General features: G+C 46.4%; 1 protein-coding gene across 2 annotated transcripts; it reads right to left on the reverse strand.

The window, feature by feature from the left end:
- Positions 1-8,299: 8,299 nt before the first annotated feature.
- Positions 8,300-11,138, reverse strand: SAT1 (spermidine/spermine N1-acetyltransferase 1). Of its 2 annotated transcripts, XR_003526617.1 has the most exons (7): positions 10,872-11,138; positions 10,680-10,731; positions 10,513-10,596; positions 10,099-10,206; positions 9,231-9,332; positions 9,105-9,145; positions 8,300-8,816 (listed from the first exon to the last, which is right to left on the reverse strand). XR_003526617.1 is itself a non-coding variant. In XM_027637124.1 (6 exons), the coding sequence occupies exons 1-6, from the start codon at positions 10,935-10,937 to the stop codon at positions 8,646-8,648; spliced, it is 516 nt and encodes a 171-aa protein (XP_027492925.1). In that variant the 5' UTR covers positions 10,938-11,133; the 3' UTR covers positions 8,300-8,645. The 2 variants fall into 2 exon arrangements, 1 of the variants encoding a protein (XP_027492925.1); XM_027637124.1 differs by lacking the exon at positions 10,099-10,206 and having other exon boundaries at positions 10,872-11,133.
- Positions 11,139-13,823: the final 2,685 nt, after the last annotated feature.

The following is a 13,823-nucleotide window of genomic DNA, read 5'->3' on the forward strand; positions in this document are numbered from 1 at the left end:
TTGAGCCCTGCCCTTCAGCCAGTTCTTCAGCCAGTGCACTGTAAATCCACTCATCCCACAGTTTGATATGGGCATTAGCAGTTCACTCTTATTCCTTTAATGGAAACTACACAAAAAAGTGTATCATAATCAGGTATAACTTATGTACTATTTATGCACATTTTCACTCAGGTACTGAGTGTATTTGCTGTGAATGAAGTAAAATTCCACTGTATCTCTGTGGGGAAAATCTTTTAGCTGTAGCTTTAATGGGGAAAAAGAAGAGGCACTCACATGTGTGTGCTCACTCACACATGATGCGAGTCACACATGAGACCATGGGACTAAATAAACTGCACTGAAGAAAAGGAGGATTCAGTTAATGGTGGCAGCTCTGCTGGATGTCCATGGAGGTTATTCCCAGGTTGAGGGCTGATTTGAGGTCAGCCCTGGACATCATCCTGGCTGTACTTGCCCGGCCTGGGGTGGTGGCTGAGTTTGCAGAGTTTTGGTAAAAGAGGTTCTCTGGAAAAAATATTAGTGTTTCATGCCAGCCGTGTTGCAGAAAGCTGTTTTTGGGAACACTTGTTTCACTGCAGGGAACTGTATTTCTTCACTTATAAAACTCAGTGTATGTTTCAACCAGTGTGCTGGGAAGCAGCCTGTAAGACAGGCAGCCAAGTGTTCACCCACAGAGCCATAACACACGCTTTGCCTGTCACGTTCAAGTCTGAAAGCCTCTTCAGACAAGACATTTCCTATCTGAAGAAGTGTGAACTTCCTCTTCCCGTGATGTAAAATAGCTGCTGAGGGGGGGCTTGGCAGCAGAGCAAACCCACTGTCAGCCCTCCCCTGCCCTCAGCATGCCCAAAAGCCTGAGGAGGGATGAACTCACACCCGCTCCCCACATCTGCCCATGTTTACCTCAGTGGGTTCCTCCTCCATCACGCTCCCACCACAGAGACTACAGTGAGCCCATGTACATCACTCTGGCTGTGATGCTCTGGCAGGCACTAAACCTCAACTGCCACAGCTCACCCACTGCAGAGAAGTTGTCTCAGACAAACCCAGGCTCTTCTCAAATACTGTTTGCCATGTCATGAGGCTCAGCCTCACTGGAAAAGGATGCTGTTTCAGCTCCAACTGGCATGGTGTGCATCCGTGTGGTGTGTTGGCAGGTGCTGATCCTGCAGATGTTCCCCGTGCTGCAGCCAGGCAGGTTTTGCTGGCTGTGGTGTCACTAGAGGTGACTCTATGAGAATTTGACACTTGGAGTTGTTTGTGGGGAACGTCTTCTGCAGGCCAGCTGAGGGACTGGGGCTGCACCCTGGCAAGTGGTGAGGGCTGGCCCAGCACAGCCCACAGCGCACTTGTGTTTCTAACCTCTTATTGCAAGCTGCACATGCTTGAGGTGGATTTACATCTGGTTTACATCCTTTACTTCTGCAAACAGGAGCACCTGATGCTTTATATCTTAAATCAAAGGACCATCAATTCTTGGATCCAAAAGGCTCAACAGCTTCTCTAGGATCAAACAGGAGATAATGTCACATCCTCCTCTACACCTTTTCTTGATTTTAGACCTGTGTTAAAAGGACTTTTCACTTTTGCAGTGCTATGTTTATTTCAGAAAATAGCCTAGCTGAGAAACCAGATGCGTGTGCAAGCAAAACCCCAGCTGCCCAAAATGTGCTGGAGGGGCACATGGCTATGGGGACCTAGAGGCAAACATGGTCCTGCCTGGGAGTGAAGCAGGGATGTCTGACTATGCTGAGCTGTAGGAGTGAAAAGTGCTTTGGCTTTTAACAGCAGAAAATAATAGCTTGCTGACACCAAGCCCAAATGGCAAGAAAAGGAGGTCTGGGGTTCTGGGTCCCTGCAGGACTTCTGTAATCAAATTTCAGTCAAATCATGGTTATGGCAAACCCAGCATGGAAATACAAAATAATTTTATTACTTCTCTGTGCAGAGAAGGTAGTCAACTCATGCCTATAAATCCCAAGTATTTGCTTACATAAATTATTTTTGTTTTCCTTTGGGATTCTTTAACCTTGTCCTCACTTCACCGTCATTTGTACCAGCTGTACTTTGTAATGCAGTGGACTTTGGTTTATCACCCTTTTTTACAGTCTGACAGCTTTACAGCTTTCAGAGATATGTGGTTACATAAAAATGGGTGTGCTTCCTTGCCTGGCTAAGGAACAGCATACACTGATGGCCACTATCCCTTGAATTTTCAGCTGGGTTTGGTTTTGTTTAAAACTGGATTAATAAGGTGTTATTTCTTTGATACTAGCACTTGCTGCTGCCTCTCTCTGCCAGTTCTGCCATTTGCTCTTCAGCAATAATTCCTGCTCCTACACCACGAAATCCAGTGCTTGGTAATGCATTGAGTTATGGCTAATGTAAAAGTAATGCAGAAATTATTAATGTATACCAGGAATTTACCTCTGAGACTTCTGAATTTGTGAAATAAGAGTCTTCTAGTTTCTTTTGACTACATTGTCTGGAAGTAGTAAAGCCTACGCTGTTTCCCTTGATGCCTCCTCCATCGGAGGTGTGGCTTCCTGTGGCAGGTTGTGGTCAGCCCCTGCACCTGGCCTCCTTCAGCACTGCAAACCTCTCCTCCTGCCTCCTTTTTAATTTACATTTTCTGCCCCAATGGCAAAGCTACAGCTCTATACAGGGGTTATTACCTCTAGGAGCAGTGAATGCAGATTTTGATCCATCCGTCTATATTAACTCTGAAAAAAAAAAAAAAAAGACCCCTGTGCCTGCGACTGTAGCTAAAACACATTCAGGCTTTGGTGGGAAATCCTCCTGTACATTTTTGCTACTCCATGGTAGGAAGTTGGCTGGGGAAGAAACCCAAATTCTGTCATGTGAACTGATTGCAAAAGGCACGAGACTATGAGTCCTTTGTTTGCTCCTGTGCAAGCTGTGGGGTGGTGTTTGTATGTCAGTGTCTCAGAAAGTTCAGGGAGGTCATGGAGAGCCCAGACTGGAGTTTGCTCCTCGTAAGAGCAATAAAGAAAGACTGTTCAACGGTACTTTCGCTGTGGTATCTGGGTGCCTAATTATAGTAACCAGCTTTGAAAAATCTCAGCCTGCACTTTTATCAGTGCATTTTGAAAACAACAGTGCAATATTCAGTTACTTGGAAACACTGATGGGCTTTCATGTGGAAATCTACTGTCTCTCTCATGTTTTTTTTCTCATACGGAGGAAGGTTTCTAGTAGGAATTTCAGGGGTTTATGTCCCATCCCTGCTCACTGGGTTCCCAGGAGGTGATGTGAAAATGTTAAGCCACCTCATCATGCTGTAAAGCAAACTTTCAGGAGAGGATGGGCACTTGGTTTCATCTTACCAAGGCACGTTCTTTTTAATCTGTTTTGATGGAGAAGGGAAACAGAGTTCAAGAAAATGGAGGTTCCTTTTCCCTTTGAGTGGATGTGACCAGCTGACATCTGCTATATGAACAATCAAAATATACAAAGTTCAAAACACAAATAAACAAAACTATTTACCTGAGAGCAGTTTCTGAACAAGGTGTTTGTTTTCCACCCTCATAAGCTATTTATCTCCTGGGGCTTTTTATCTCCTGCTTTGGCGTGGAGTAAATCTGTGAAATAAAACCAAAACAGTTTTGAAGATGGAATTGCTCCCCATCCCTCCCTATTTTCAGTTAATGTGTGCACCTGTGGTTTATTCTGTTATCAACCATGGGGAGTGTTTCTGATTGCAGAAAAAGTCAGAGCGTGGTAGGGAGAGGCCTAAGGGTCAGGAGATGAATATCCCACAGGGCTGCAGTGGTGGTGGGCTGTGCTCCTACCCCAGAGCCCACATCACCGTCCTCAGCCTTATACTCTCTCCTCCAAGTGCTCCCTATTGAGACTAGTCTGAGCTCCTGATGGATTCTGAAGCCCTCCATCAAGATTGCATTTACCAAAAACCTTCTGGACAGCAAAAACAGTCAGGTTGGGGGGGGGGGGCAGGGGAAGGAAGAGCCTTGGGAGGGAGTCGCACCTGGATGGTGAAGTTAGAGCCTGCTTTGAGTTTGCAATGAGATTAAACATTAGCAGCTGACATGCTGCTGCTGTGCTGCTTTGTTTCAGACAGCAGCTGATGCATTTATTTAAATAGCGGCCGCTTCTCTGAAACATGAGTTCCTAAAAAAAAAAAAAGAAAAAAAGGTGTTTAAGCAATCCTACCCAAGCAAGGAAAACAACTGGGCAAAGCCGAGTCTGTTACGTGAGGTGAATTATTTAAACCCAGGCGGGTTTCCTCGGCGCTGCCATCAGTCAGCCTGTTCCCAGTGCCTGTGTGTGTGCATTCCAGTTGCTCAGCTTTTGCTCCCGCGAGGGATGTAAGGGGGGAGCCCAAGGGAGCGAGCGCTGTGAGGAGGAAACTTGTGCAAACTGAAGGAAATAAACCTTCTGGTCAACTCAAAGGGAGGGAGGCGTGACGCACACCTCTGGGCTGGCCTCCAGCCCGAGGTAGCGCCGTGTGGCGGGGAATTATGCAGAGCTTTCCTGAATCCCTCTCCATACGTAGCTGGTGTTTTCCCTGCAGCTGAGACTTTCGCATTCAGCGGGCCAGGCTCCAGGATGGCGAGTCTCTCAAGACAAACACCGCGTGCAGGAATGCACTAAAGCCCCCCTACGCTCTTTGGAGGAAAAGTTTGCATTGGCTTTTTGAATTACGTTGACAGCAAAGGCTCTTTACAAGAAGAGGGGAGGGGGAAGGGTTGTTTTTCTCGCATATATTCTGTTTTAACTTAAATTATGTAGACAAAAAAAGCCTCCTTCCATGCCGTCGCTATGGCTACGGCTCAGATCATTATGCAGAAGCCTGTGAACAGGAAAAGGCCAAGTGGAGAGGGGGCGGCGAGCCCGGCGCTCCTTGTGCTTGCTGTCGGGTATGGTCCTCTGACGCATCCTCCGGCCGCAAGTTTGTCCAAGGTCACCTTTCTGACCCCAGCCGACGGGAGCGTGGAAACACTGCAATTGCGAAATCTTCTGCTGGCTTGCTCAGCGTTAGGAGAACTTACCGGGTCATGAGTTTGAGAGCGAGAGCTAGGAGGAGCTTCGCACCTCACCACCCTGGAGATGTTATCAGCGCGGTCATTAACACCGCCTCTCTAACTCTTCCCTTGAGGCAGGCAAGGGAATAGGGTGACGCTGACACACCTGCAGGCCACCCGCAAGCCCTGTGCCCCTGCTGTGATGGGATCCCACTGGTGTGATACCAGTGAATAGCTCAAAGCCATTGCTTAGCCCCCATCATATGCTCGCAGTGCAGCTCAGTGCTGTGATCGTGCGCACCAGGTGAGGTTTCTCCAACGCCTAAAGCCACAGAAAATACTCTGCTGCGTGTCTCAGTTGTAGTACCAGAGTCACTTTGGTGTCCCGGTAGCTTGAGAAAGTTATTGAGGGAATTTAAAATTGGTCTTGACCCATGGCATTACCATATCACTGTTGGAGACTCTTACCAAAACTGTGAGAATATTTCTGCTGGTTCTAAAAACCCTACTGCTTAATAGGATCTCAACAAAAGTCACATCTGAAAGGTTAGTGTCAGTCTTTCATATATGAATGTTTAAAATTATCACCAGTGGCTAGAAAAGGTCTTCTCATTTAGAACTGCCTCACTTGTTTTCTGTGACTCCCAGAGAATCTATTTCATCAAAATCTGTTTAGAAAATGCAATGATAGAAGATGAACAAAATACGATAAACAATTCTAAATTGATTGAAAATCTGACTAAGCTGCTTACTTTCCTAATTATAATGCCTAATTAGTTGGCTCGTTCCATTCAGTCATGCAGCTTTGATAGCTTTATTGTGCTCTAGAAGTCTGGGGCCTGAGATTGAAGCACGTCTGGCCTAGATATCTAATGAACTGTTAATTTCAAAATAAAAACATTCTTAAACTGCTCTACTAGCAATCACCTTCTGGTCTGATACACGGAGCCAGAAGCACAGCTTAAAATAACCAAAACAGATTGCACTTAGGACTGAGATGCACAAGTAGGTTAATGTAGCTGACAGAGTAACCAGTGAAGTTACTGCAGCTTCGCCAAGGAGAAGAGACAACACCCTGGTGCTCAGCAAGAGCTGCTGGAGACCATCTCATCCTTCCCATTCCACCTCCATCACCAGCTACTGGGCTGTTCACTGGGTGGGCTTACTCTCACTTCCTTTGGCTTGCTGAATTGCAGAAGACCACAGGCTGAGCAAGAGCAAGTAGGGAGGTTTGTAGCCTGGCATTTAATCTTCAGCCAAGCGAGAAACAGATTTCTGTTCCCCTTGGGTAGGAGAGGGATTTGAATCTCAGGCTCCAGTGCGTGGTATGAGTACTCTCACAGCAGCTGAGGTGCTGCACAGCCATGGGCAGTGTCTGGAAATGATTGTTTCTTATGCATAAACTGACCTGCTCAATCAGGGTAATTTTGTGACAGATTCTGTGATGACAACTGGAGTTTGTCCAGACAACCATTTGGATATATCACAGAATCATAGAAGGGTTTGGATTGGAAGGGACCTTACAGACCATCTAGTTCCAACCCCCTACCCTGCTCAGGGATGCCACCCACTAGACCAGGTTGCTCAGCCCCCCATCCAGCCTGGCTTTGAACACTTACAGGGATGAGACATCCACAGGGCAACCTGTTCCAGTGCCTCAACACCCTCACAGTGAAGTATTTCTTAACACCCAAACTAAACGTGCCCTCCTACAGCTTAAAGCCATTTCTCCTTGTCCTGTCAATACATGCTCTTGTGAAAAGTCCCTCTCCAGCTTTCCTGTAGCCCCTTTAGGTACCGGAAGGCCGCTAGAAGGTCTCCCAGAGCCTTCAGGCCGAGCAGTCCCAACTCTCTCAGCTTGACTTCATAGGTAAAGTCCTCCAGCCCTCTGATCATCTTTGTGGCCTCCACTGGACTCGCTCCAATAGGTCTGTGCCCTTCTTGTGGTTGGGACCCCAGAACTGGACACGGTACTGCAGGTGGGGTCTCACAAGAGGAGAGTAGAAGGGCAGAATCCCCTCCCTCCACCTGCTGGCCACACTGCTTTTGATGCAGCCCAGGACATGGTTGGTTTTCTGGGGTGAGCACATGTTGCCAAGACAATGTCGAGCTTCTCATCCACTGATGCCCCCAAGGAAGAGCTACCTTCTGCTCTCTTTCAAGAGCTCATATATTTCTTATTAGTCTTCTTATTCTTGAGGCAACAACTGACAGCTATACCTCACACCTGGGCAGAACTGGCACACTGCTGATTACACCTCAGCTAAACACAGAAACAAAACAGAAAATAAAGATAGTTTCATGCTAAATGCCCTGCACAGCTTGCTGTTGGCCCCAGGCAATGATACCTTATTCTTAAAATTAGTTCAGGATTACATGTAGTTGAAGCAGTCACTGTCCTCTACTCTCTAGGATGAGGAAATATCTTCCAAGTGATATGTGATTTATGCAGTGACCAAAAGGTTTAAAACTTTGTTTTATTTAAACCAGTTAATGTTATAAAGCAGATAAGTCTCTTCCCTTCCTTTCAAGCAAAAGCAGTGCTGGCCAAAAGAAACTTTTTATTGCAGGGTTACCACAGAGCAAGAGGGGAGCAGTGTAAATCTTGCATGCACCCGCTTTCACCATCAATTTAAGAGAAGGGCCAACACAGTACTGCAAAGTTAACTTGTTTCAAAGGCAACTAAAAAATTGCTGAGCAGCATTGTTTTCACCTACTGCTGTGCAAAGGCTTAAATACACAGTATCTGTTTTCTGTTAAGTGCTTAACACAGCATTTAATTTCAGGCAGCTCAGCACCACTGACTACGTAGCACTGAGGCACAGGCAGAAAGGCTGAACCTTATCTGAAATCACATACAGAAACCCAGGTCACCAGAAGCATTCAAGTTTGGTGTTTTAAAGTCACATAACGGAGCTTTTTTGTGGTTTGTAAAAATACTTTCTCCTACATGTGACCAGTCAAAACCTTTTTTTGTTACTTAGGCTTTAAAACTACACCTGGATGCATCTTCCCCTTAAAGGTAATCCCATTCCAACTGAGGTGATCTGCAGGTAACTGGAAGGCTCAAGCTCCAGATTTTCTGGAGCTGCTTTCCAGAGAGAAGCAGCCTGATTTAGGGACCCCAGCTGTACCTTAAAATTTAGTTCACAAGAGAGGATGCTCTGCACTACTGAGACCATGGTAAATTGTTTCACTCATCGTGAAAATGTTTGGGTGAATCAGCAAATCTTTTATTAATTTGCATGTTATTTAACTGAAAACTGTGAGAATTAAAGTCAAAACTACTGCCATAAAGTGAAAACACTATTTATTTTTATAAAAGGCAATAATTAAAACAAACCCTACCAGTGTGTACATTGTACACATTTGAATGACACTTACAAGAATGAAGTTTCCATATACAAGGATTACAAGCCCACACTGGTAAAGGATGCACACAAGCACATGCTGAACTTTACAGATGCCAACTCCAGATCACAGTACCAATTACTCTATGACCACACCTGCATAGCGTTCTCATTATTAGGATCCACACTACTTTATTCCACTACAACATGTACATAACACAGAAAGCAAGAAGGAGTTTATTCAGAGAGCATATATATTCGCAGAAAGAATTCATTTGCTGGAATAATCTCTCACTCTTCTGTTGCCATCTTCAAGAGATACTCTTTGTCAATCTTGAAGAGCCTCCACCCCTCCTCAGTGGACAGATCGGAGGCGCCCCTCCTCTTGTAGAACCTGATGGACGGTTCGTTCCACTCGGCGACGAGGAAGTGCATGCTGCTGCAGCGGCACTTCACAGCCACCTGCAAGGCAGGACACACCACACGGCTCACACAGCAGCTTCAGGTCACGAGCACAGCAAGAACCGGTGAGATTACTCAGCAACTCTGCATCACCAGTCAGCGAGTTCATTCTGTCAGTCACTTCTCACTGTTTACCAGACTCTAGACAATGCTTTAAGCTGTCTAGTGTCCTGTGACCTCCTTAAAGTCAGCGTAGTGCTGAAGGAGAAGCTCTACACAGTTAACAGAAAAGCAAGAACACTGCTTTGTGCTCAGTTCTGCTTGTTTAGACTTATCACTAAGACATACCTGACTCAAGTTCTTCAGAATTTCTGACCCGATACCAAGTCCTAAAGAAACAAAAAGAAACAAGAAACTTAAGTTTCAAATTTAAAAAAGTCCTATAAGCAACTAATCTCATTCTGTAATATATACCTCTATACTCAGCCATCACATAAAAATCTTCAAGATACAGCAGTTTTCCAATCCATGGATCGTAAGTGAAGTAATACATGGCAAAGCCCACAACACATGTTTCTGAAACAAAGGGTGTAACTTCAGCTCGTCTGAATTTAAAAGGCAAAAATATTAAGTCTTACATGCATGTTTAAATATATGTATTCTCTGTAACATGCAGACATTTGATGCTAGGTTAGAATTAAAAATGAAGTTTACAAGTAAGCACACAACTGAAAATATGATTTCTGACAAACTTGTATCAGCCTAACAGAACAAAGTTTGCCCTAGCCATACCTTGAAATCCTCAAAAGCACCATCACAGTAAGTGCTAACACAGGGCTTTTTTCTACAAAGTAAAGCACACCCTACTGATTTATCAGTATTTCCACTCATGAATACAAGAACTTTACACAGCAGCTCACAATCTAGATGACTGCCCCAGCTCTGCTTCCTTAGCAACCAGAACAGTCTGTCAAACTCTGAAGAACACTGATCTTTCTGTGTACATTTGTCAGTAACTACACTGTGTGAGAAGGCCTAATCTCAGGCCACCTTTACAGTAGCATTTCAAGCACTTAAACTTAAGCTTCCATGAGAGCATCACACTGCTTTATTTACCTTCAGTACCATAAAGTCAAGGTAAGTAAAGCTGCAGCTTCAATTTTAATTCTGTGGCTCAACAAAGAAGAGAAACAACTCTTCCAACAACAGCCCACTCAAACATAAACCCTGAGTATTTTAACTATTTCTGCACATACTGTAAGAGAAGCGTGCAAACAGGTTTCTGATCTACTGTGTCTTTGGTAAAGGTTTGGGAACAGCACTTTGTCCCTGTAGACCTTACCTCATATTATGATCATCTACTTTATTGTGTAACGGATCTTTTAGTTACCTCCCCGCCCATCCATGTACACGGAAGGGCCATGTACATGGCGAAGCTAGAGACTGTAACCTGAAGATTGGGGACAAATTAAAGAAAAAAATGTGATTCAACAGAATTACATAAAGGTAAGTCAGGGTCAAACAAGAAAAAAACAAGAAAAACTGGAGTAAAGTACATTATGTTATACCTGATCTTCCCACGCTTCCAGGATTAGCAACCACTTCAGCAGAGCATCACTATACATTACTGCATTTACCACTTAACCTACACCTCCTACCCCAGTTCGCTGGTGAAACCTTATGTACAATCGATAACATTAAGCACACGATGCCTCTGTATTTTTAGTATCCAAAAATAAGCATCGGGAAGCCTCACCTTCAGACGACCACCGGTCTTTCGGCACTTCTGCAACCAGACAGTGGTAGAAAGGGTGCTCGCCAAAACCATCCTCAAGCAGTTCTGGAAGATCAGAACACACGGGCACCTGAGCCACAGACACCGTCACTCGGCCGCCCACCCGGCGAGCTGACGCCGCCTCGTACCTTTCTCAGTTAGCACCACTTGGTCCTCCATGTCCTCGTACTTGGCTAGTTCCTGGAAGAGAAGGAGCCGTGAGCGGCCTCTCCCCGCCCCCCCGCCCTTGCGCAACACCTTGTTTTGCTCGGGCCCCGTCAGCGCTGACCCCCCCGCACCGCCGGGACTGAGGGACCCCCCGGTCCGCGCCCCGCCCGCACCTTGATCAGTCGCAGCAGCTCAGGGCAGTCCTCGGGACGCGCGGCGCGGATGCTGAACGATGCCATTTTCGGCGGCGCTTCCCCCTGCGGCCCCCTCGGCTGACGAGTCCCCGGTGTGTGAACAGGAGGAGTAGCTGTTTCTTCATTCGTGTCCCGGGCGCGGCGGCCACCTGCGGTCAGTCAGGCTGCGAGCATGTCCCGGCGGCGTTCGGCTGCTGCGGCCCCTGCGCGGTCCCTGCTTCCCCGGCTCGGAGAGTGGCACCCTCGGCCCCTGCCGCCGCATTTATAGACGCCCGCGCCCCGCCTCCCGCCGCGCGCGGACCAATGGGCGCGCCCTCTGCTCTCGCCCTCAGCCAATGGGCGCGCCCCGCCCGGACCCTGCCCCGGCCCCGCCGGCAACAGCCGCGGCGTCTCGTGACTCGCCCCCCCTGCCGCGCGGGGGCGCCCCCTGGCGGAGCCGCGGGGCGAGACCCCCCTGTTCTCCCCAGGACGGGACCGGCCCTCAGGGCACCCCCGGGACCGCCGGGACCCTCGGCCCCGCCTCTCCCGGCACCGGCTGCCACGGACAGCCCGAAAAGCGAGCCCTGCGCTGCCCCTGTCTCGGGGCTCTCCCTGGAGGGGCACCTTGTAAAAGGGCCGCGCACCGCCCTGGCCGCGGGGCGGTGATGGCGCGCTTTGTGCACCGCTGACGAGAGAGGGGGGAAAAAAGGCCTCGGTATTTGCTTGGAATACGGAGTAATGATCCATATCCAAGCCTGCTGCGCGGGAAAGGGTGCCTAGCGCCAAGGTGCGCCCCCGGGCGGGAGCGTTCTGGTGGAAAAGAGTTCAAAACACCGAGGTTTACCCTTGGGATCGGGACGTTTTCCAATCTGGCGCAGGCACCGTGACGCCCCCGACCGGAGGGGAAGGGGCAGTGCTGGGAGAAGCACAAAGGACAGGAGTGGTTTCAAAACAGGGGGGAACTGCCAATAGTCTGCCCTAAGGGAGGCTGAGACTCCATCCCGATGGAGGTATGGATGTCCCTGAGGATAGCGGTGGGTAAGATGAGGAAATTCCATCTGGATAGACTCCCAAAAATGACTTTGGAGTATGAAAGGATGGAGGAATTATTCCCAGCCCTGCTCTCCCTCTGGACATGACCTAGAGATGTTGACCTGGTGACCGTGTGGTCTATGGACCCAGCTGGGCCACCCAGAGGAGAAGTGCAATTCCTCGGCATACATATGGTTTTCTTTTCACCCTCTTCTATTGCTGTGCAACTATCACGTCCATCCTTAGATACTGTAAATGAGCTCTTGATCTTAGATTTAGGTTAATCTGACTTAAGAGTGGTTTGGGATATGGGAAGGCACTGTCACAACACTCTCATAACACTCATACCCTATTTTTCAGTGTATCCAACAACCAACAAGATTCTCCTTTATTTAGGCAGAGGGGCAGCATAAAACATGAAACTACAAGAGAGTTGCATAAAGAAGTGTGTATTCTGGTGGCTCGTGTTAGCCAAGAAAACCCTTTGGCACACAGTGGGAAGTACCTGGAGCCCTGGAAGAATAATTTAGGATTTATGCAAACACCCTAACTGGCTCTGTTTATCCTCTATTGGTGCAAAAAGGGAGATGCCCAAAGAACAGAAGCATTTCCAAATCACAAAGCAACAGCCAACGGCTAGTAGCAGAAGAGCTAAGATTTATTTCATGGGTTGTGGATCCCTCAGGATAGGGCTTTTGGTAGGGGGACTAAATCTGAATAAACTAGCAAAGAATGGACTGAACCTAACTACATACACCTAATGAATATACTGAGGTCAAAAATGGGCAATACTGTCTCTGTGAAAGACAGCAGTGTTTGTGTTGTCTCAACTCACTTTGTTTTGCATTCCACCATGAGGAAGTCATGGTATCAGGAAACCTACTGTTGTATAAGAACAGAAGGTGCCTGGCTTCTTTCTTCTCAAGTCAGAAAAGTCACATGATTTTAGAAGCTGAAGTTTTAGCAAAAAAAACCCCCCGAACATTTTCCACCTTGACTGGTTTTGAAAGTCCTGCTTTAACTTGCTCAGAAATATGCTGATACTATGTTACCCCAGTTAATACAGTTCACTGGATTTAGCTTTCAAAGTCACAAGGTAAAAGGAAAAAATAATAAAAAAGTTCTTAAAATATAAAAAAAAAATTCTTAAACAATAGGCAATTCAGAGAATTAAAAAAAGAAAGAAACAAAGAAAGAAAAAGAAAGAAAGAAAAAGAAAGAAAAATATCTAATTAAGATATCTAGATCTCAGAGACTATGGTACAATTATTTAGTTACATATTACTAGAGGTATTTTTCCAGAATAAGTAAGATTAATAAGAATGGTAAGAATATTTTACAAAGAGGTTCTAAAGAAACTCAATTTTGTGAATTAATCGGATTGATGGAGCTGTATTTTACAGCTTCTTCCTTTCGTCTCAGGTCTGTTTGTCTTTGAGCAAGTTTTGTGTCATCTTGACGTAGTTACAGCCAGTGATGAAATCTCTAATGACCTGCACAGGGCTCAGATTTTATCCTTGAGTGGTCACAACCTGTTCGTCCACCCTTCTCTCCAAGGGAATGAGTTGTGGCAAGTCTCCTGAAAAGGACCAAGGTTTTCTCAAATTATGCAAGTATGTATGCTGGCAGGTGGTTAGAAAATGTGTCTAAGGTAAACCAGTGTTGAAATAACCTGTTATAATGAAATATGCACCGAAGTCTGGATTAGCTCACTTTTCTGTATCAGCCAGCAGCTTCTTCCATGCAGAACCTGCCAACTGTGAATCCATCAGCATTTGCACCAGGAGGGTTGGACTTTGGTCTTTGAGAGGTAGAATGGTTAGAGTTATGTGAAATGAGCATGCATATAATTCCCATTATTGTTGCTGCATCTTCTCCCTAAACGTTACTTGTAAGAGGAGAAATAGAACATTTTGTGCA

This window comes from Corapipo altera, unplaced genomic scaffold (genome assembly GCF_003945725.1).
Source record: "Corapipo altera isolate COAL_440 unplaced genomic scaffold, ASM394572v1 0, whole genome shotgun sequence".
Lineage (NCBI taxonomy): Eukaryota > Metazoa > Chordata > Aves > Passeriformes > Pipridae > Corapipo > Corapipo altera.

Excerpts from the sequence above, each read along its gene's own strand:
- SAT1 (XM_027637124.1), bottom strand. The coding sequence starts at position 10,937 with ATGGCATCGTTCAGCATCCGCGCCGCGCGTCCCGAGGACTGCCCTGAG. Across the intron at positions 9,333-10,512 it reads AGACCGGTGGTCGTCTGAAG|AAACATGTGTTGTGGGCTTT; the intron begins GTGAGGCTTCCC and ends CCTTTGTTTCAG. Across the intron at positions 8,817-9,104 it reads TTCTGAAGAACTTGAGTCAG|GTGGCTGTGAAGTGCCGCTG; the intron begins GTATGTCTTAGT and ends CCTGCCTTGCAG.